The sequence below is a fragment of the Schistocerca piceifrons genome, chromosome 7, assembly GCF_021461385.2.
Source record: "Schistocerca piceifrons isolate TAMUIC-IGC-003096 chromosome 7, iqSchPice1.1, whole genome shotgun sequence".
Lineage (NCBI taxonomy): Eukaryota > Metazoa > Arthropoda > Insecta > Orthoptera > Acrididae > Schistocerca > Schistocerca piceifrons.
In genome coordinates this window covers 35,734,716-35,755,472 of record NC_060144.1, presented here as the reverse complement: position 1 = coordinate 35,755,472, position 20,757 = coordinate 35,734,716, and the positions used below count along the sequence as shown (strand labels likewise).

At 39.2% G+C, this 20,757-nt stretch overlaps 1 protein-coding gene across 1 annotated transcript in view; it reads left to right on the top strand.

The window, feature by feature from the left end:
* Window positions 1-6,531: 6,531 nt before the first annotated feature.
* Window positions 6,532-20,757, top strand: part of LOC124804669 (40S ribosomal protein S6) — a 28,265-nt gene continuing 14,039 nt past the window's right edge. Inside the window, exons 1-3 of the mRNA XM_047264911.1 lie at window positions 6,532-6,691; window positions 6,893-7,097; window positions 20,330-20,475. Coding sequence (XP_047120867.1) covers window positions 6,686-6,691; window positions 6,893-7,097; window positions 20,330-20,475 — 357 coding nt within the window. The 5' untranslated portion in view covers window positions 6,532-6,685. The remainder of the gene's footprint in view (window positions 6,692-6,892; window positions 7,098-20,329; window positions 20,476-20,757) is intronic.

The following is a 20,757-nucleotide window of genomic DNA, read 5'->3' as shown; positions in this document are numbered from 1 at the left end:
GGAAGAAGAAAATGGATTAGGAGTAGATTTTATGGTGAAGAAGTCCATGAGTCACGCCATGGTGGAATATGAAACAATAAACCCCAGAATATCGATTGAGCTGAAGGAAAAAATTTCCAACTTCTCGCTGATTAGCGTGCATGCACTAACAGATGATGCAGCTGAAGAAGAGAAAGAAGAATTTTATGAGAAATTGGAGCAAGTATATGATAAGCTGTCAAACTACAGTGTCAAAATTATCCTAGGGGATTTTAATGCTAATGTAAGTAAAGAGAAAGAGAACCAACCGGTGGCAGGACTTCATAGTAAACACCTGGAATCAAATAAAAATGGCTGGAAACTGATTGATTTTGCTTTTAGCAAAGGACTGGTGATTATAAATACATGCTTCCCACACAAAGACTTGCATCAAGAGATTGGATATCACCAGATGGGCTGACAAGAAATCAAATAGATCATGTACTGACAGATGGACGGCATGCCTCAGATATTTTGGATGTGATCAGCCGCCAAGGAGCGGATATTGACTCAGACCATGTTTTGATAAGAATGAAAACCTTAGAAAGGATTGCAGTAAAAGCCAGAAGGGCTGGGTTGGAGAAAGGTGAGGCGTACAACATGGAGATGCTTGAAGACCAGAAGAAAGAGGAAGAGTATAGGAATAAAGCGCAAGAGAAGTGGCAAAAGATCAGTAAGGTGGAGGAAAAGGGTATCAATGTACTGTGGGAGGAAACTAAGTTAGCGTACAATACAGCAGCTCAAGAGGCACTCGGAGGAAAAGGAAACAGGAAAGAACCGGATGGTTTGATAAGGAGATGTCAAAGGCGCTGGATGATAGGAATCAAGCTCAACACAAATGTTACAGAAGCACACACAAAATATTTTGGTTATGTTTAAAGAGAAAAGAAGAGAAGAGAAGGATAGCTAAGAATTTAGTGCAGAATAAAAATAGAGTAGAGGAATGGGAAAGGATGGATGAAATACATAACAGCTTTGAAAATAGCAGGAGCAGAAATTCTTTTGTGGTGTGGTACAAACAAAGAGAGGATATCAGCCAAGGGTGGACATGCTGAAAGATGAGACAGTTTGATAGTTGGAAAGGAGAAAATAATAGATCATGGGCAAAACAATTTGAAGTGTTACTGCCAAACAGACATATCATAACTGAAGACAGAAATGGAGGGGCTAGAGAAGAAACTGAAGAAGAACAAGATGTGGATGGAGATGACGATGTAGCAGACACAGGACCACCCTTGATAGAAGAAATTATAAAGCAATCTAGGAATTACAAAGCTCCTGGATATGACCTCATAACGGTGGAAATCGCAAAACACGGAGGTGAAATATTAATTAGGAGGATATATAAAGTAATTACAATGGCCTGGGAAACAGAGAAAATGCCAGAGGACTGGATGTTAGCAACCATCTGCCCTATACATTAGAAAGGATCACTGTTGCAGTGTAAGAAGAACCGAGGAATATCTCTGCTGAGCATCGTCTACAAAATCCTTTCTACTGCTATAGCAAAGAGAGTAAGTAGAAGAGCAGAAAGGATTATAGGCGAGTAACAGGCAGGCTTCAGATCTGGGAGATCTACAGCTGACCATATCTTTACAGAACGTATGATGCTGAAGAAGACCTACGAATATAATGTACAATTAGAACATCTCTTTATAGATTTTAAACATGCCTGTGACAGAGTTCAAAGATCAGCACTGTAGGAAACAATACAGACATTCAAATTTCCTGAGAAGTTAATAAAATTAACTAAGATGACCCTGTAAACAGCAGAAGCCAGGTTAAAGTTCAGGGATGTCTGTCGAGATCGTTTACGATGGAAGAAGGCCTTGGACGGGGAGACCCATTATCCCCAGTACTATTCAACCTGGTATTACAGAATGCAGGAAGATCAATAACCACGAACGCAGGAGGCAATATTTACAACAGACTTCTTCAAATTTTAGCTTATGCAGACGATGTGGTGCTAGTGCTAGAAGTACAGAGGCGCTTACATCAGTTTTCAAAGAGATTGCAGTCGCTGCCAAGAACCTTGGTTTAGAAATTAGTGAGACAAAATCTGAGTACATGGAAGCTGAGAGAGTTTGAAGAAACCTAGATGATCTCCAGTTAGAAGGGTACAGCTTCGAAAGAGTAGACAGTTTAAATACTTTGCTCAGTAATAACTTCAGAAAACAAAATGGAGTGAGATATAGCTAACCGAATTAAGCCTGCCAACAGATCATATAGAGCACTTTACTTCATGCTCAAATGTAAGAACCTAAGTAGGAAATTAAAGCTGACACTTACAAAACAATGGTCAAACCAGCTCTTGTGTACAGGAGTGAGGCACGGGTACCAACAGAGGCTTTGGAGAAGAAGCTAAATATCTGGGAAAGGAAAGTGATGAGAAAGATTTTTGGTCCTGTAAAACAAGGAGAGATATGGAGAATTAGGACTAATGACAAAATAAGGTCTCTGTACAAAGAACCTGATTTGTTAACCTCAGTTAAAATGGGAAGGCTAAGATGGTTAGGACATGTCCAGCAGATGACAGAAGAAAGGCTCCAAAGAAGCTGATGATGGGACATCTTGGTGGTAGAGAAAGGAGAGGACGGCCACATGTGAGATGACTGGAAGATGTGGAAGCTGAAATGAGACCAGTGGGAGTGAGGAGGTTGTGCAGGAATGCTGAAGACCGAGACGACTGGAAGTCTATGATTGAGGAGGCCAAGGCCCTCAGAGGACTGTAGTGCCATGGGGGAAGTAAGTAAGTAATGCACCAATTGGACAGAATTTGGCAAGGTACCCTCAGAAGGACACCCAACAACTCTATCAATGCCAAGCCTAATAACTGCTTGTTAATGGTCATAGGTGGACCAACACCTTAATGACTTCCTCAATTGTGAAGCTCATTCTCTTGAACAAATCGTCCAATTTTTCTGAAATTGTAATCATTTGTTTTTCTGTACATGTACATCACATCTACCGTTTTCTGTCACATTCAGATAATTCCATCGTGATGTGTCTTTTTTGTCTTAGAGTGTATTTTTAGCTAAATTGTTTAACTCAGTTTATAGATTTCCTGTTACTGTCATGTAAAGATAATAGATATTTATGACATTCACATAATGTTATGTGTGACTGACTCTGCATTAAATATTTCTCCAATCTATTGAAAAATGTTCAAAATCATTATTTTTACTCATAGTCTTTTGTTTAGTAGTTTCTTATATTTTTCAGATGTTACATTTTATCTTCAAACTGTAAAGGTTTTCAGTTGTAGAAACTACGATATAAACATATTTTTTTAAATTTTTGTAACAGTACTTACTTTGATTTGGGTAATCAGGCAGACTTTGTTTTATGTTAATGTTGGCTTATATAAGATTTCGACAAAATACATAGTTCAGGGATGTTTATTGTGGAGGGTGGCTACTGATAGTCATTTTGTACTATATACCTGTGCATAAATATGACTCACTTGTGGAATGGCGATGTATCATGTCTAATTCATAATATCCTTGGAACAATGAGTCGAACTGTCAAAATTCTAATGTACTTGTAAATAAACGTCATAGAAATGGCGACATACATTATAAATCTCAGAGGAGTTTTTTAGCATCGAAGACTTTATTTGAAATTCGTTTGGGAATATAGTGAAGTTGCCTGAGAAATATTTAACTGGGGTTTTGGCTATTTGTGATGTGTATTTAGAAATAATCAAATTTGTTTTTAGAATAAATGAAGAAAATGATCCTTTTTAAGATCCTCTTTTATGAACCGGACCCCCCCCCCCTTTGAGAAAATCCTGGCTAGGTCCTTATGGAACACCATAAAAATTTGTGTAACGTATCAAGTATTCACTAACATTCTTATCGTTTTCTATCAGCTTCTTTGTTTTTGTAATTATGTTACCAATATGCATCATGTATTGAATTATTGTTCCAAAATCATAGTATATGTAAACTGAATTTACTATCACTATAGTACTATGTGCAAACTTTGTACTAAACCACAATTTACAGGACTGATAAATAAATACAAATAAAGTTAATATAGCTACTAATTTACTTTGCTAGGCACAGGCCGAACTCAACAACTGATGCAATTATGCAATTATTTGCATATGGACATAGAGGCAGATGAACATCTACTAACATCCGTAACTCCATACATAATACAACAAAGTATTACTGTGAGAAAAGAATTTTAAAAAATTAGCAGCTGATGGTAACATTGTATTTCCGGGCAATGGGGAGTAGTTACAGAGGATTAGAATTCTCGACTGCAGTGTCCTAACACTGGGCGAAATAATAGCTACCATGCGAACTTGTACACAGTATCCCAGAGAACAATTTCATGAAGGTGGGGAAAGTACCTCAGTCATTTAATATATCAGTTTCGACAAGTTACATAAAATAGTACATGCATCTGGAAATCCGTGCATTCTAATACGTTATAGGAGCTGCCACTGAGTTGTCTTTCACCTCTTTTTGACTGTCTAGAAATTCTTTGCCCGAACTCTACCAGGAAACTGTTACAAACTTTTAAACTTATAAGCATCTCCCATCTTAACCCGATCGCTGTATTCCTCTCTGTTGACTTTGCACAAATTTATATGGCCACTAAGTGTTATGATGGTGCATAGCACATACACGTAACAGACGCTTTAGCCAGCAATAATATATTCTGCTTGACTGTTTACAACAGTCTGCGGATGTGTGGGTAACTTTTGATTTCGCAGCTGTAGAAATCTCATGATTTACAGGTGAAGAGCTCATTGAGCCATGTTTGGACCATATTTTCATCCGAAAAGTATGTTCCTTGTAGATTGTTCGATAGATAGGGGAAAAGGTGAAAATCTGTGGGCCCAACATCAAATTAATGAGGTGGCTGTGGAATGTCTTCTCAATGCAGCTACTGTATAGTGTTTGTTGTCAGTACAGAAAAATGGGGCAGGTGTTATAGTGGAGTAGCATCACTTCACATGATAGATATTTCAGGTCGTTGTTCCTGGACTGCATCTGCGAGATGTCTCAATGGACGACAATAAATGTTAGCAGTGATGGTTAGACCTGGGGGAAGCACTTTGTAATACACCACACAGTCGCTGTTCTACCAAATGCATAACATTATCTCTTGTGGATGTGTACAGCTCTTTGTATGGGGGATGTTGCTTTGTTTGGGCTCAACCATTCCTTTCTTTTTCTTATGTTAGCATAAACACACCATCTCTCATCACCAGTAGCGATAAGGGGTAGGAATGGTCGATGTTGTTCATGAGCCAATTGATGGCGAGCAAGCAGAGATGCACATATGGCAACCAACTGATTTTTATGATTTTGGATTAGAGCATGCAGTAACTATACATCCGATTTTTGAATCCTCCCTAGTGCATGCAAATGTTGCATGATCACAGTTGCCAGTTCTCAAGTTCACTTACGCTGATCTTTGTGTATTAATGAGGTAAACGATCATCATCCAACTCCGAAGGTCTCCCTGAACATACAGAGTGACTAATGTCAAAACAATCCTCCTCAAAACAAGAAAATCATTTTCTAGGCATGCTCTGTCCAGTGACATTATCCCCACACACAACACAAATGTTTCTGGCTGTTTTATCTGTTGTCACCCCTCTGCTGAACTCAAACAGAAGAATATGTAGGAAATGTTGCGTATTCTCCACTTCGCACTCCATTTTCTAGTGTCCACAGCTCCACTCACTACCTTCAAATGACAAACGACAATATGTGAATTCAAATAGCAACACTGAACGACAAATAAATAATGGAAATCGATTAATAAACCCATAGCGGCCGGAATACCAACATGCAACAAAGAAGCTACGATCGTGTGCTCCTAAACTCCGTCCAAATAAGCCTTGACGGCCTCATCTTAGGCCCACATGCGTCATTGGTTGCAGATATGAAGAGGCATGTGGCCAGCATACCACTCCCTCGGCCGCTACTTATCAATCAAGAAGCTCCTCAGTTGGCCTCACAATGCCAGAGTGCACCCCACTTGCCAAGAGCACTCAACAGACAGGATGGTCGCCCATCCAAGTGTTCGCCAAGTCTGACAGTCCTTAGCGTCGGTGTTCTGATAGGAAGCGGTGTGTCTACTGCTCCGATGCCGTTGGAACGAAGTTATCCACCAACCGAATATTTCAACAAATTCAGCAATGAGTCCTCTAGAGCAGTGATGCATGTCAGTACTTTTAAATTTCATTATCTATGAAAAAAACGAGGAACACTAGACTCGGTAAATAGTTGCCTCTAACGGCTTTTCGCGTTTCATGTTTGTGACTTATTTGCAGTCCTCAAATGTCACAATTTATGTACGCAGATATGTTTTGCGCGACTTATTTGAACATTGTTGCTCAGGCCAACAACGCCATCTCCCATGTTGCTCACATCTTATGTCCGTACAAGTTTCTGGTTGATACAACGATTTATATGCACAAATTTGGTGTGTATATTGAGCAACTGTGTGGGCGGGACGCTTGATCCAAATTTGTAATTCGTGTGACAATCCTTGAAAAACATATGGCGCCAATAGATGGATGTGCCGTCTTTGATGATCGTCAAACAGAAACTTTGATATAGCGAGTAGCTGAACTTCCGGAGCAGCCATAGAGCTTTCTTTCTAATCGGTTCGTGGCGAGGAGGGCGTTAATGTCGTTGCCATGAAGGTATTTCTTTATGAAGTTATTCAAAATGACCTAAAATATTGTTATACACCGGATAATATGTGGTATCTAATACAGAAATTTGATTTATATTTACAATTTAATTGACGATGATTTACGATGCTGTGGATTATACTCTCACACCGTGTGTTTGGTACATGTGCTGTAGCTGATGGAAGTATCAATAACTGTTTTCTTTTGCAGCTTAACGTGTCTTACCCTGGCACTGGCTGCCAGAAATTGTTCGAAGTTACCGATGAACACAAGCTTAGAATTTTTTATGAAAAGCGAATGGGAGCTGAAGTTGAAGCAGATGCACTTGGAGATGAGTGGAAAGGTTATATAGTGCGTATTTCTGGTGGAAATGACAAGCAAGGTTTCCCAATGAAACAAGGAATTTTAACAAATGGTAATTATCAGTTCATGTTTTGTGTTGCATTTGATTGAAGTTGCTGTATATCGTTGTCTACATGCGAGTACATGAAGTGTGAGATGTTTTTCAGAACAGTAGAGAATTGTTTGTGATCCGGTACAGCTTAGAGCGGCGGTGCCTTAATGTTTACAACAGAGTTATGTTTATTGCGTGTGCAGGGATTTTTAAGGGAAATTTGGTGTACGTAATGTTTACAAGTAGCACTTGCGTGGAGCGTAAGACTAGTTTTCTGTGTAACTATCATTTGTATCGTTCTATCCTTGTGTAATGGGATCCGCAAATTATCGCATAATTATTACTTTGGTGTTCATAATAACTCCACATTCAGTTCCATAATCAGGACATACGTAGACATATGTTAATATTGCTAGTTCCGCAATGCGGTCAATGAAATGCCTAAATATTCAGAGCTAGGATTGATGGCATATAGGAAATCCTGCAATTAAAATCTCTTAACACCATTTTAAATTGGCACTATACCGTTAACCACTACAGTACCTTATTGGTCATCATTTATGTAGTAACTGTTGTTTTGCTTCCCAGTGTTCAATATTTGCAAACCTGAAGATGCTAGTTGAGCAGTTAAGGTAGCTCTGAAATGGATATTAATGTAAAATAAAGTATATTTGTGAAGTGGTTTTAGAAAGGAAATTGTGTAACTGGGTTTAAAGTTAATTAAGCTTTAAATTGTTTTGCTTATGGTGAAAAAATGACTTGTCATGTCTGTGAAGAAAGTGCTCATTAAATGAGAATTGATCATTAAAATGTGACGAAAGGTGCTTAAGGCACCACGATTTAAATTACACTATAGTCTAAATTATGCCTATCTATGAATTAGATATTTGAGGGGTCCTGTAAAACATTCCTTTCAACTTCTCCCTTTTCGAAATCAAACACTGAATACTCCCAGCAGGAATATCAAATAATGTAGGGAAAGATATTGTTACTTGTAAAGACACATTATACTGTAGACAGGCGCAATTCAGATATTAACATAAGATGATGTATTTTATAGTTTATTCTGTGTGCTGGGAAATAGGTGGTATTAATAAAGTTTGGCATTTTAATGTGTGTATGGTTATGCTTTTGCTAATAATTTTCGTGTTAGGTAGAACTCTGCTTACAGCTGGGAATTTTTTATTAAAACACAATAGTTTTATGGCTTTAAGCTGAATCAGGTGAACCTACATGGTAAAAAGCAAAGTACAGTGTGTGTCATCCCATAATGTGAATATTAAAAGTAAAGGAATGTCTAAAATATACTTAGTGTTAAAAGATCAAAGCTACATCCATTGCTCCTAGTCATAGTTAACTATTCAGAGAATATCATCAATACTGTGATGAACGAAAGGTAAAATTTGCCTGCATGTAAAAAGAAAGTATTTTATAGTGAGCAGACACTAAAATGTTAAATGTGACATCAGGGCAGCTTTGGGCATGGATGTGTCATGTTCTTAGGTTAGTAAGGTTTAAGTAGTTCTAAGTTCTAGGGGACTTATGACCTCAGATGTTAAGTCCCATAGTGCTCATAGCCATTTGAACCATTTTGACATCAGGGCTAGGCAAAAGCGGTACGCACGAACAGACTAGCTGTAAGCTGATGTCATTAGACTAGGAATGCTGGGTTGCTGCCTTCACAAGTGAGAGTAGTACAGAATTTTGTTACATACTAGCAACGAATCTTATACCCAAGCAAAATTAGCCAAAATGCTGTGGTGCATGAATTCAGAGTGATTATTCAGCGTGAACTGTGCATTTTCTTTGTCTAAAAATTTTTGCTGTGGCCATCATGTAGGTGTGATGTTAATGGAGAACATCTTCCTTATGGGTGCATTACTTTCAATGTTTGAGTGTACTTCCATGTTCCCGCAGTGCCACCAGGTGTTAGGGATCTTGACAGACTGCCTATTGGCTTCTGTCTCGGGTTCTTCGGCCGACGTTCATCTAATGATTTTTCTGACGTTTCGCCAGCACGAGTGGCTGGCATTGTCAAAGCTTCACCCTCCATTGCCGGTGGTGAACTGGAGCCGAGCTCGCGGCCGCAGACTATATGTACCTGGCGCGCCAATGTCCGAGGGCTTCTCTGCGGTCATTTCCGGTGGGGTCTCCTCTTGCTACCTGCGACGGTTGTTCGCTGCAGTACGGGAAACCAGGATCCTTTTACCTTAAGGCTTTCCTTTTTCTTGTTCAAACTGTTCGCGTGCTTTTGTATTTCTACAGCTTCTCTGAACAAGTGCGTGTGATAGTGCTTCTCTACAGCCCGAACTTCCGTGTTGGCGAATTTTAGTACGCACTATCACCTTAAATAATATGCTATCTGAATTAACAGTGCACTTATGTGATGAGGGCCACAGCATCACAAGCCCTTCAGAAAATTTAAAAATACTTCATGAAAAGAGTAAGCCATTTTGGATATATTAAAGGAAGTGGAAATTTTTAGGCGTAAAAAGGAAAACATACAGTTTATGCCGAGTAACAGATTGGAATTTAAGCACCATAGCATTCTGCTTCATTTTGATTGATAGGTGCTAGTATGTAATAAAATTCTGTATTATTCTCACTTGTAAAGTGCTCAGTCACACTAGGTTTGTATCAGCAGTTGCCAGTGGGTGCGTGCGCAGAGCTGAATTCGCGTATGAGCAGTGCCTTCCTCCCGCTTCTGGCTGCTTTAAGTGTGGGTGTTTGCTGTATGAGCAGTAGCAGCAAGTAGCTAGATGCTACCTGGAAAAATTTTTCCAGCGCACCCAAGCTGCCAGATTTGCGCATGTGCAGAGCAAGCTGAGTTATAGTGGGGGGAGATCCTTCCCCACGTGACCCATGTATATATTTCGTGTCTTCGTAATATTGCTGGTCTCTCCGTATACAGCTCCCACGTCAAATTAAATCAAAACAGAGTTCTGTGGCCGGGAGCCATCAAGTGTTAGTAGTTTCAGTTTTCTGATTTTATATTATTTCCACGTTATTAGCAATCAACCATTAATGTCTTAATGAAGCTATTTGTCTGTTTTGTAGAGAAATTTGCTGCTATTAATTTTTTTCCACTGAGGCAGTTCGTTTATTTGAAACGAAGCGTTTCATTCTGCGCTCTTGGCTACTTTCAACTTCGTTCAAATTCAAGTGCCAATTTTCATTTTCTGGGACGAATGACGTTCGTTATACCATAATAAAGAATCAAACATGAGAATACAGTACTGGACCTCCGAGAAAATTGGTATCACGAAAACCACATGAAAAGCTGAAAGTCAGGTACTTCAGAGTGCATCTGGACATATAAATGTGCGATTAGAGCGGAATGAAGCATTTTAGTATGGTTTATGGAATTCTGATGCTGGCTGGAGTAAGATATTCTCTTCCTTTTATGACACTGTAAGATCTCTTAATGCTATATATGTGCGAACATATGTAAACATTTACTTGAAGCTTACTGAGTAGGCACAATTGGTCAGTAGTTTTGGGTCGACCGAAGTGTCTGATCCCACCCGTCTGCTTTGACCCGTGACGTAAGGCTGTTGTGGTGTGTCACGTCAAGACGGCGCGGAATTTAGTTTGTGAGAGTGGTGTGTTTGTAGGTGTCGTTTTGTTGCGATCGGTGGTGCTCTCTGGTGATGTTTTTGGTTTAGTTCGCAAGTGTGGCGTTGTGTGTGAATTTTGGTAAATTGCTTTTTTTATGTCTTTGGTAGGTATGGATATGACTGACAGGGTCAACAGTTTTCGGTTGTCGGCTGTGATGGGGGACAGTGTGTTGTCTCTAATAAAATTTCAACTATTCGGATTTTTTAATGAAGTCATGAAGTGTTCACTATGTCGTGAAGAAATGAGGCTTACTTAAAGTTCCGGTGTCTCGTACCATGGACAGCTGTATGTGGAGATGTCGTAAGGATAACAGGTCAAAGGAAGTGTTCGATCCCAATGTGTGGCTGTGGATGTTGGTATTGGTATCGGGAGATGTTTTTCAGCTATATAGGTCAAGGGAAGTGTTAGATCCCAATTTATGAGATTGGGAGCTGCTGTTGAGCTATATAGGTCAAGGGATGTGTCCGATTCCAGATATTGTGTTCAGTGGTATTTGGGGAGTTTTGTGATGGGTTTCTTTTGTCATTTTGCGGGGTTTTGTATGGTTGTGGGTGTCTAAATTTGGTTATATTTAGTTTGTCCCCATCCAAAAACCTCCTATTTCCCGCACTTGTTCAGTTAGTGTCATTAGGCTTTTTGTGGAACATGTGTTTTTCGATGTATTTTCGTCCTCATAATGTGTACATAACGACTATATGGCCATATTGGAATCTTGGCTTATGGTGGTTTCTGCCATATTTGTGACATTATGGGTCAAAGCAGATGGGCGGGATCGCGTGCTTCTGTATTTCCATAGTTTTAAACTAAATATCTTGTTGCAAATATAAGGACAGCTGTTGCAGAATTTTACAAATTTGCCTTCTGTGAAATTGTTTTCCGATCACAAGGCACTTGTCTAATACTTCCTCTAGGCCTGAAGTTATTTCTTAATTTGTGTTTACGTCTTAAATTAATAGAATGCTATTCTATGGTAAATTGTAGACGGGCAACATACGGTGTTTTATCATTTTGACTCTGAACATGGCTTCATATTTAATCCCAGAGTAGAATATAAACTGTCAGTTGTACAGTTTCTTTGCCTCACAGAAAACCTTGTTAATTTTTGCACATTTTGAAATAATAATGAAATTTGTCATTTATTCCAGTGTAAGCTATACAAGAAACTGTCCCCCCCCCCCTTCTTTTTTTTCCTCAAGAAATTTGTGTTCCATCCTACTAGCTTTCTGCAGTGCTGTGTATAGATGTAAACCTTTTGGAAATGCTACATAACAATATTACAGAGTACGAATTTAAAAAAAATCTGTCAATTTCACCCCAAGCTGTAGTCTAATTTGAAAATGATATTTTTCCAATAACTACTTCATTTGCATCCTTTATCTGGGTGGGATATGATAAAACAATTGCTCTAAGTACAACTCTGTATGTCCTCTCAACATGCCGCAGGGCTGCACATCACGTGATGCCCCACCACGGACGAAATTCCACCAGAAATGCGACATAAGTGTGTGAGCAGAGCAAGCACCAAGCAAGGGCTGCCTACGTCATCGTAGCTGCACATGCACAGTACAGCCTGTTGTCTGGCGCTGTCTGGTAACTGCTCAAATGAACCTACTATCTACATGGATAGCTTCTGTTCCGCCAGCCAGCTAGTCTCTTTGTTAGTGTGGGCCACTTTTGCCTTGCCCAGCAGAGTTGCCCTACTGCCCCACTGATCACACTGCACCTGCTGCTTCCCACATAGTAACTTGTGTGTGCTGGGACTAATCATGTTATGTGACAATTCTTTATTGCCAATCTGGCCTTTTTTACAAAAGTGTCTAACTTTTTGGCTGCAGATAAATTTTAAAGAATGGGGCATGTCTGTACCTTTTTGCGCGCCATGCTGTTGACGATATTCTCTGAATAGTAAATTTTGACTTTGAGCGATGGGTATGCCTATGATCTTTCGATGTTTAGTATATTTCACACGATGCAATGACACTGTACTTTGCTTTTTACCATGCTCACCTGATGCGGCTTAAAGCTGCGAAACTGGTCGTGTTTTAATAAACAGTTTTACCATCTGTACAAGAACTGTGGTTGCCCAGAATATAAAGTAGTTTGTAATAATTTTTGGTGTACATATGCTCAAGTGGATTAATTTCAGTTTTATATATTCTAATATGATCTACTGCAGTGACTGTGTAGACCACACACAGGCAGCTGCCAGTGATTTTGTGTGTGGGATAGTAGGTCCCTTGGTGATTTAAGGGTGCTGCAGAATGTTGATTTCATTTCGAAAAAGTGAAATATTTCTCTGCTCTTTTGCTGCACAATTGATCCGTATGAGCATGCTAAGTGGATCAACGTTTTTAATTACTTCATTGGAGAAGTTTAGTGGATCAATGTTCATTAGTGTATTGAATGTTCGACTTAATTCAATTGAAAAACATTGACCCACTTTCTCAAAGTGGCTTTTGCTGCACTTTCAGATGATTCAGTCCACACAAATGTTTGACTGTTAGAGTAATTTCACTGCCACATTTACTATATTTTTGTCTCTGCAATTAGAGATACGCACCAATGGACAATGTCACTGTGCACGGCTAAATCAGTTAACTTGCACACATTGGAGCACTTGCTGTCATAATCTCAAAATATCTCTTGAAATCAATACACCAACAAAGAGCAGTCAAGACAGCGGTTTCAATTTTGATGCTTAGAAATACAGTGCCTTTCTCACCTGTCATTGGTTATGTTAAACTAATGCATTGCCAGCCTATGAGCAGTAGCACTGTAGTGATTGCTACTGTCAGTGATCTGGACTTTGGTGCAGAAATTACATAGCTTTCGAAAAGCGGTCTGAATTGGCGTTGTCATGCTTTAATTATGCAGTCAAGCCTGCTAAGATACAATTTTTCCAGGCAGTAACAGCTTTGTTCATGAAATTGGCTTCACTATTGATGTATTTGTATATTGTTAAATTTTCAATTTCCACTTGGCTGAGAAATTTTAGCTCCTTCTCAGTTACAGCATGTATCCATAGTGCGGTAAATTCACTGATTAAAAATAGTTTGCGGATTGACTTCTCTCTTAGCTTTCACTTTCTAGCACATTGCAAACAATTTGTTGTTGGACCATATGTTTAGTTTCATGAGGGAGGTGGGGGACATTGTCAGATACTGCAGTTCCTCCCCCCTCCCCGCACTAGTGTACTATGTGCTTCTGTGCAGTTAACACCTTGTGGCCATTGCTGCAGGTTTTCAGTGTCTCTCATTTCTCAACGTATTTTGTTGGTAGTATCTTTGGGGATTATGTACTAGGGCAGCCCTAAACTCCATAAATGAATGAAATTGAGTGTTTTGAAGTTGGTTATTACCTTCTGAAATAGTCAGGGACACAAGTGACATAGACAGTTCTGGTGACTGTTACAGAATGTGGGTTGTGACGGCTCTTGCCAGGTAATTACTATTTGCATACTCTTGGGGGGGGGGGGGGGGGGGGGAGAACAATAAGACAGAAGCTTTGTTATACTTCAAAGTGTAGATGTGAACTACTTTTGTGACATTGCTGAACAATAGTTTTCATTAAATGTTTGCATTATTAACTGGTTCTGGTTACAATGATTTCATTAAGTTGTTATATTCTGAAAAAAACTTACATTGTAATGATTTGGCATATTACACATCTGACACACTTTCTTAATCCCTGGGTGATGCAGTTACATTAATGGAGAAAACACTCTCAGAAATTCATTTTGGCTATTTTTCTTTCGTGCTGTTTGAGCTATCACTGCTCTCTCCCTGGTGTGTAATTAATTTTTTTCAGTCTTCCACTGAGCAGTGGGCACCGTGATTAACACATTGGGTTCACATTCTGGAGGACTGCGGTCCAAACCTGTGTCCGGCCATCCTGATTTAGGTTTTCTGTGATTTCCCTAAATCATTTCAGGCAAATGCCCAGGGTGGTTCCTTTGAAAGGATATGGCTGACTTACTTCCCCATCCTTTCCTAATCTGATGGGACTGACGACCTCACTGTTGTCCCCCACCCCAGCTAATCTTAAACACCACCATAGTTTTAGGCTCTGACTCTGACAACTGCAATGCTGTTTTAGTTACCTTCCAGGTCTCATTTCACTGACACCTTCCACAATATCTACTTTATGAGAGATAGTGAATAGTCTGCAGCATTGTAATTTATTTGTACGCACACCTTCAATGGTGTTAGTGACAATGATGAAGCATGAACTATTTCATGCCTGTTGCCTGCCTTTCAGCAGTCTCTTCAGTGGTGTATGAGGAAAATTGTTTTCTTGGCACCATAATTTCAAGCAAGTCAGACTTCTTCAAATTGTGTTAGAGATAATCATGTTTTTGTGGTTCATGGTGGTGGGTTCCTGTTATGTTCTAGTTCATAACCATGGGCAATGTATGAGTGGCCAAGTAAGTGGTCTTGACAGTTGGGATACCAGTTGCTTTGGAATAAGGCTGGGCATCATATTCTGAGTCGTGGTCACCTTCGTGCTCAGATGGCAAAGACTACCAAATCCACTGGTTAGTCCATCTGTTCAGGGTAAAACTTGATGAGACCTGGGGCAAGTAGGGCTAGCAACCTACTTCCCTGGTACTTTAAATATGATGCTGGCAACAATCAGAGCAAAATGTCTCAGACCTTTGGACGTGACTGAGTCCCACCTCTAATTGACAAACCAGGGACTCCTAAGATACGATTCGGCAAATGAATGGTAATGAGATGGGGAGCTATTAATATCAATGGGGGCTACTAAGGGAAGAAGCTAGAGCTGGCAGTGGCTGCAAGTAAGATGGGTTGGACGTTTTAGCTGTTAGTGACATTCAGGTAAGGGGTGAGAAAGAAGAGGAAGTGGGAGAGTACAAGGTCTACCTGCCAGGAGTCAAAGCAGGAGTAGCACAATGGGGTGTAGGGCTTTAAATCAGGAAAGACATGGAACCCAGCGTAGTTGCAATAAGGTATGTAAATGAATGACTGATGTGGATAGATTTGACAGTGTCTAGCAAGAAAATGATTGTGTTAGTATATTCGCATTGTGAAGGGACAGATCAGGATAAGATGGATAGTTTTTATGACACACTCAGTGATGTAGTTGTTAGAATAAAGGACAAGGACAGTGTTCTGCTCATCGGTGATTTTAATGCCAGGATTGGAAATCGAACAGAAGGGTATGAAAAGGTTATGGGTAAATTTGGAGAGGCTATGGACGCCAACAGGAACGGGAAACAACTCTTGAATTTCTATGCCTGTATGGGCTTAGTAATCACAAACTCAAAAAAGAACATTCACCAGTATACTTGGGAAGGCAGGGGAACCTGATCTGTCATTGACTATATAACAACAGATCAGGAAGGCAGTGAGGGGCACACGTGTATTCAGGGGATTCTTTGATGACACTGATCACTATTTAATCTGCAGTGAAATTGGTATTGTGAGGCTGAAAGTGTAAGAGGTCAGGTCCATATGTAGGTGGATAAGAGTGGAGAAACTTCAGGAGAAGTAAACCAGGAACACATACATAACAGTGATCTCAGAAAGGTACCAGTTAGTTGAATGTAGTCAATTAGTCATTGGAAAAGGAATGGACACGGTACGGGGACACAGTACTAGAAGTGGCTAAAGAATGTCTTGGAACAGTAGTGTGTAAAGGTAGGATGAAGCAAACAGTTTGGTGGAATGAAACTCAAGGCAGGGTGGTGGTGGTGGTGGTGGTGGTGGTGGTGGTGGTGGTGGTGGTGGTGGTGGTCATCATCATCATCATCATGTTTTTTTTCAACCACTGAATAATATATTTACTTGTTGCCAGTGTTAGGCCTCCAAACAATTAGGGGCATTATCTAAAACTGCTCATAGTTTTGTTAGATTTTTCGTAAGTTGGAAACCACATCTGGGAACTACAAACATCATAATGATAAATCATTTGATTTATTCCTGTAAAACATAACTGGGCAATTTGAGACACTATTTGATATACCTCCATGCTAGACTAATTCAGCCTTTCATGACAGCCTTTGTGTATTAGGCATTCAGTTGCTCTACATAGTGAGTGGCTAACATGAACACTGGTATTGCCTAGACACACTAGACTTCTGAATTTCACACCTGTGATCCTGTGTGGGGAATCTGCACCTCCTTGTGACTACAAATGAAATTTCCATTACTGTTTTACAAGCATTAGACAGTGAATAACTGAAGCCTATGCCTATGGACTGTTTTTTGTAGCATCTGGTTTTGGCCAAATTAGCATCTATTTTTCAAGCAATGATATGTGTGGATGGATGTGTGTGTGTGTGTGTGTGTGTGTGTGTGTGTGTGTGTGTGTGTGTGTGTGTGCGCGTGTGTATACCCGTCCCTTTTTCCCCCTAAGGTAAGTCTTTCCGCTCCCGGGATTGGAATGAGTCCTTACCCTCTCCCTTAAAACCCACATCCTTTCGTCTTTCCCTCTCCTTCCCTCTTTCCTGATGAGGCAACAGTTTGTTGCGAAAGCTTGAATTTTGTGTGTATGTTTGTGTGTCTGTCGACCTGCCAGCACTTTCATTTCGTAAGTCACATATTTGTTTTTAGATATATTTTTCCTACGCGGAATGTTTCCCTCTATTATAATCAAGCAATAATTAGATGGATAAAATCTGATTACATCCTTGGCAACTGTTTCATTTAATGCTACAGTTTTAGGTATGAAAGATAACTGGTGTTGGCAGAAAAAAAATTACTTCCACATTTAAGAACACAGCAATGACATGGTGCACTATCTACAAAAATGTGATTGTACGTTTCTGCTCATTTCTTTGTTATTCAGACAAGAATGAAAAATATCACATAGATTTTTATTTGCATGTCAAGAGACACCAAAGGAGGAAATGGCATTGTTTTTGAAACCTGTAGATGATTTGCTGTTTGTATTACTAGTGGTTCTTCATTTTCGCAGCAGATGTTAACACTTTCTGATCATTAATCTTTGTTTCACCATTTTGTCCCCTGTGTGCTTATCACCCTCCAGTTTAGTTAACACTGTCCTGTTCTGTAACATACCTGGGCGATTTGCAGTTGTATTCTGTATTTGACTATTTCCACAGTTAAACTCATTCACTAACTTATGCGGAGATTTTCCTTTTTCACTCTTATAAGATATTAGCTGTTCTAGTGAAAGAACAAATTTTTTTAAATTTGAAGCAGCCCTGATTGTTCACTACAGAAGAGAAATTGGAAGCCACAAACAATAATAAACATAAAAATATCCACGGGTGTACTGCCTGTCTACAGTGTCCAACGGGCACAGTATTTTGGTGATCATACATGTCGCCATCATCAGGTGAAGAGGTATCAAAGATTTTTGCTTATAACTTGACTCTTTTTGGACCAGTCTTACCAGGAGTTGATTAGATTTACTTTCATTCCAATTGATCTGTAGTGAGGTGGTCCTCCAGGATGTGGAACATGTCAGAAAAACAATACATGACAAATATTTACAACTAAAACAAATAAGCTAATGTACCATTCCACAGGTCCCAAGTGGAATGATAATCATTTTTTAATGAACACTATATGAGTCATTTTACAAATACTAATGCACTGAATTTAAAATTAAAAAGTTTATTTATAAGGTAATAAACATGTAATAAAACTACTATAATACTTATTTACAATGAACATTACTGCACTGAAATTGTGCAGAGGTTTTACTGAGAAATTCATCAATGGAGTAGGAGGAGTTGGCAATCAATAAATCCTTTAGGCTTCTCTTAAACTGAATTTCATTGGTTGTTAAGCTTTTTATGGCTGCTGGCAAGTTATTGAAAATGTGTGTTCCTGAATAATGCACACCTTTTTGTGCAAGACTAAGTGACTTTAAATCCTTGTGAAGATTCTTATTTCTAGTATTGATTCCATGAATTGAGCTGTTGGTTTGAAAAAGTGATATATTTTTAATGACTAATTTCATTAAGGAATAAATATACTGGGAAGCAGTAGTTAGTATCCCTTGTTCTCTAAACAGGCTTCTGCAGGATGTTCTTGAGTTTACACCACATATCTCTTACTGCACATTTTTGTGCCTGGAAAACTTTAGCTTGGCTTGATGAATTACCCCAAAAATTAATCCCATAGGACATTATGGAATGAAAGTAAGCATAGTATGCCAGCGCTTTCATTTTTATATCCCCTATGTCTGACAAAATTCGCATCGCAAACAGAGATTTTTTAAGATGCTACAGCAGTTCTGTCGTGTGCTCCTCCCAGTTGAATTTATCTAGCTGTAATTCCAAGAATTTAACACTGTCCACTTCTTCTATCTTATTGTCATCGTATGTTAGACATATACTCGTGGGACACCCCTTAAAAGTTCTGAACTGCATGTAGTGTGTTTTTTCAAAGTTTAGTGACAAGGAATTGGCTAGGAACCAGTGATTAATGTCCACAATTATTTTATTAGCTGAGCTTTCTCAGACTACACTTGATTTGCTGTTTATTGCAAGGTAAGGGCCCCAAAATGGAACCTTGTGGGACCCCACATGTAATTAGCTCCCAGTTGAATGATGCCTGATAGATTGATACATGTCTCTTTCCTAATAACACTCTTTTTCCTGTCAGAGGTATAAGATTTGAACCATTTTGCAACATTTCCTGTTACACTATAATATTCTAATGTACTTAAAAGGATATTGCGATTTACACAGTCAAATGCCTTTGACAGATCACAAAATATACCAGTTGTCTGCAATTTTTTGTGTAATGAATTAAGCACATTTTCACTGTAAGTGTAGATAGCCTTCTCAATATAAGAACCTTTTAGAAATCCAAACTGTGACTTTGACAGTATGTTATTTGAGATAAGATGGTTATAAAGCCGACTGTACATTACTTTTTCTAAAAATTTTTGAGACTGCTGGCAACCCATCTTCGTCCTTCTGTATCATCACAGAATTGTCCTGTATCAACATAGGTGGCTTTTAAAGCTCAAAATGATTTAAAACTTGGTGTTAGTTGATAAAGTTGAACTATACTTGTGCACTGGTAATTGAGTAAAGTATCCTGGAACTTTACTTTTTACTTTCTGTGTAGAATCCAGCATATCCCACATAGTTAATGGAAATCTTCGAGGAGCTGGTTGGAGCACGATAGAGGGAGTTCACATACCACTGGCAAGCATTTAGACATATTTCAAACTGGTGTCAGTAGTCTCCAATGTAGTAGTATCACACTCTTCTACAATTTTGAGCCACGAAACTGTCAGACCCAGGATCACTAAAGTAATCCATTTTGATAGTGATGCCTAAGCAAAGCAGGTCAGACTGAAAGCTGTAGGCTACGCAGTAAATTTGATATCTAGAACAGCAACCAGTTGTACAAAGTCTGACTACAAATGCAGGGCTTGGTGGTATCTAGAAGCCAAATGACTATCAGTGCTGAAGCAGATGTGAGATTCTGTTTTTTCAGTGGTCTGCTCTAAAGTTGCAAGAGTGTACCCAGAATTTAAAGTTTCTGTCAAAATAATAACTTGGGACTTCGTGGCTTAATGAGTGCATTTGGTGAAAATGTTACTTAGTGTGAAATATTAGAGATTTGGACATCTTTGTGCATTTTGTTTGTTGAATAGATCTTCATTAAAGCTTTGACAAATTACAGGTAGAGTGCGCCTCTTGTTGTCAAAGGGTCATTCATGTTACCGCCCGAGGCGGGATGGTGAAAGAAAGCGTAAATCGGTTCGTGGGTGCATTGTTGATGCAAACCTAAGTGTGTTGGCATTAGTCATCACCCGCAAAGGAGAACAGGTAAGTTGGCCATGTGTTGTTTATATCAGATACTGAATATTCATGGTGAAGGTCATTTGTAATTCTTAATAAGTAGATTTATTTAGATAATTGAGCACCCCGTGACAGCAGCATGGTGGTCTATTTTGTTAGATATGTAATGCTGCACACTGTACTAAACACTAATAGCTCTTGGTGGTAAGTCTGTTACGAAGGAATTTGTAGATTCAAATTTTTCTCTAATCATGTCACCTTAATGAAATGAATGTGAATAGCTTATATCCACAGCACCAGCACTGTACT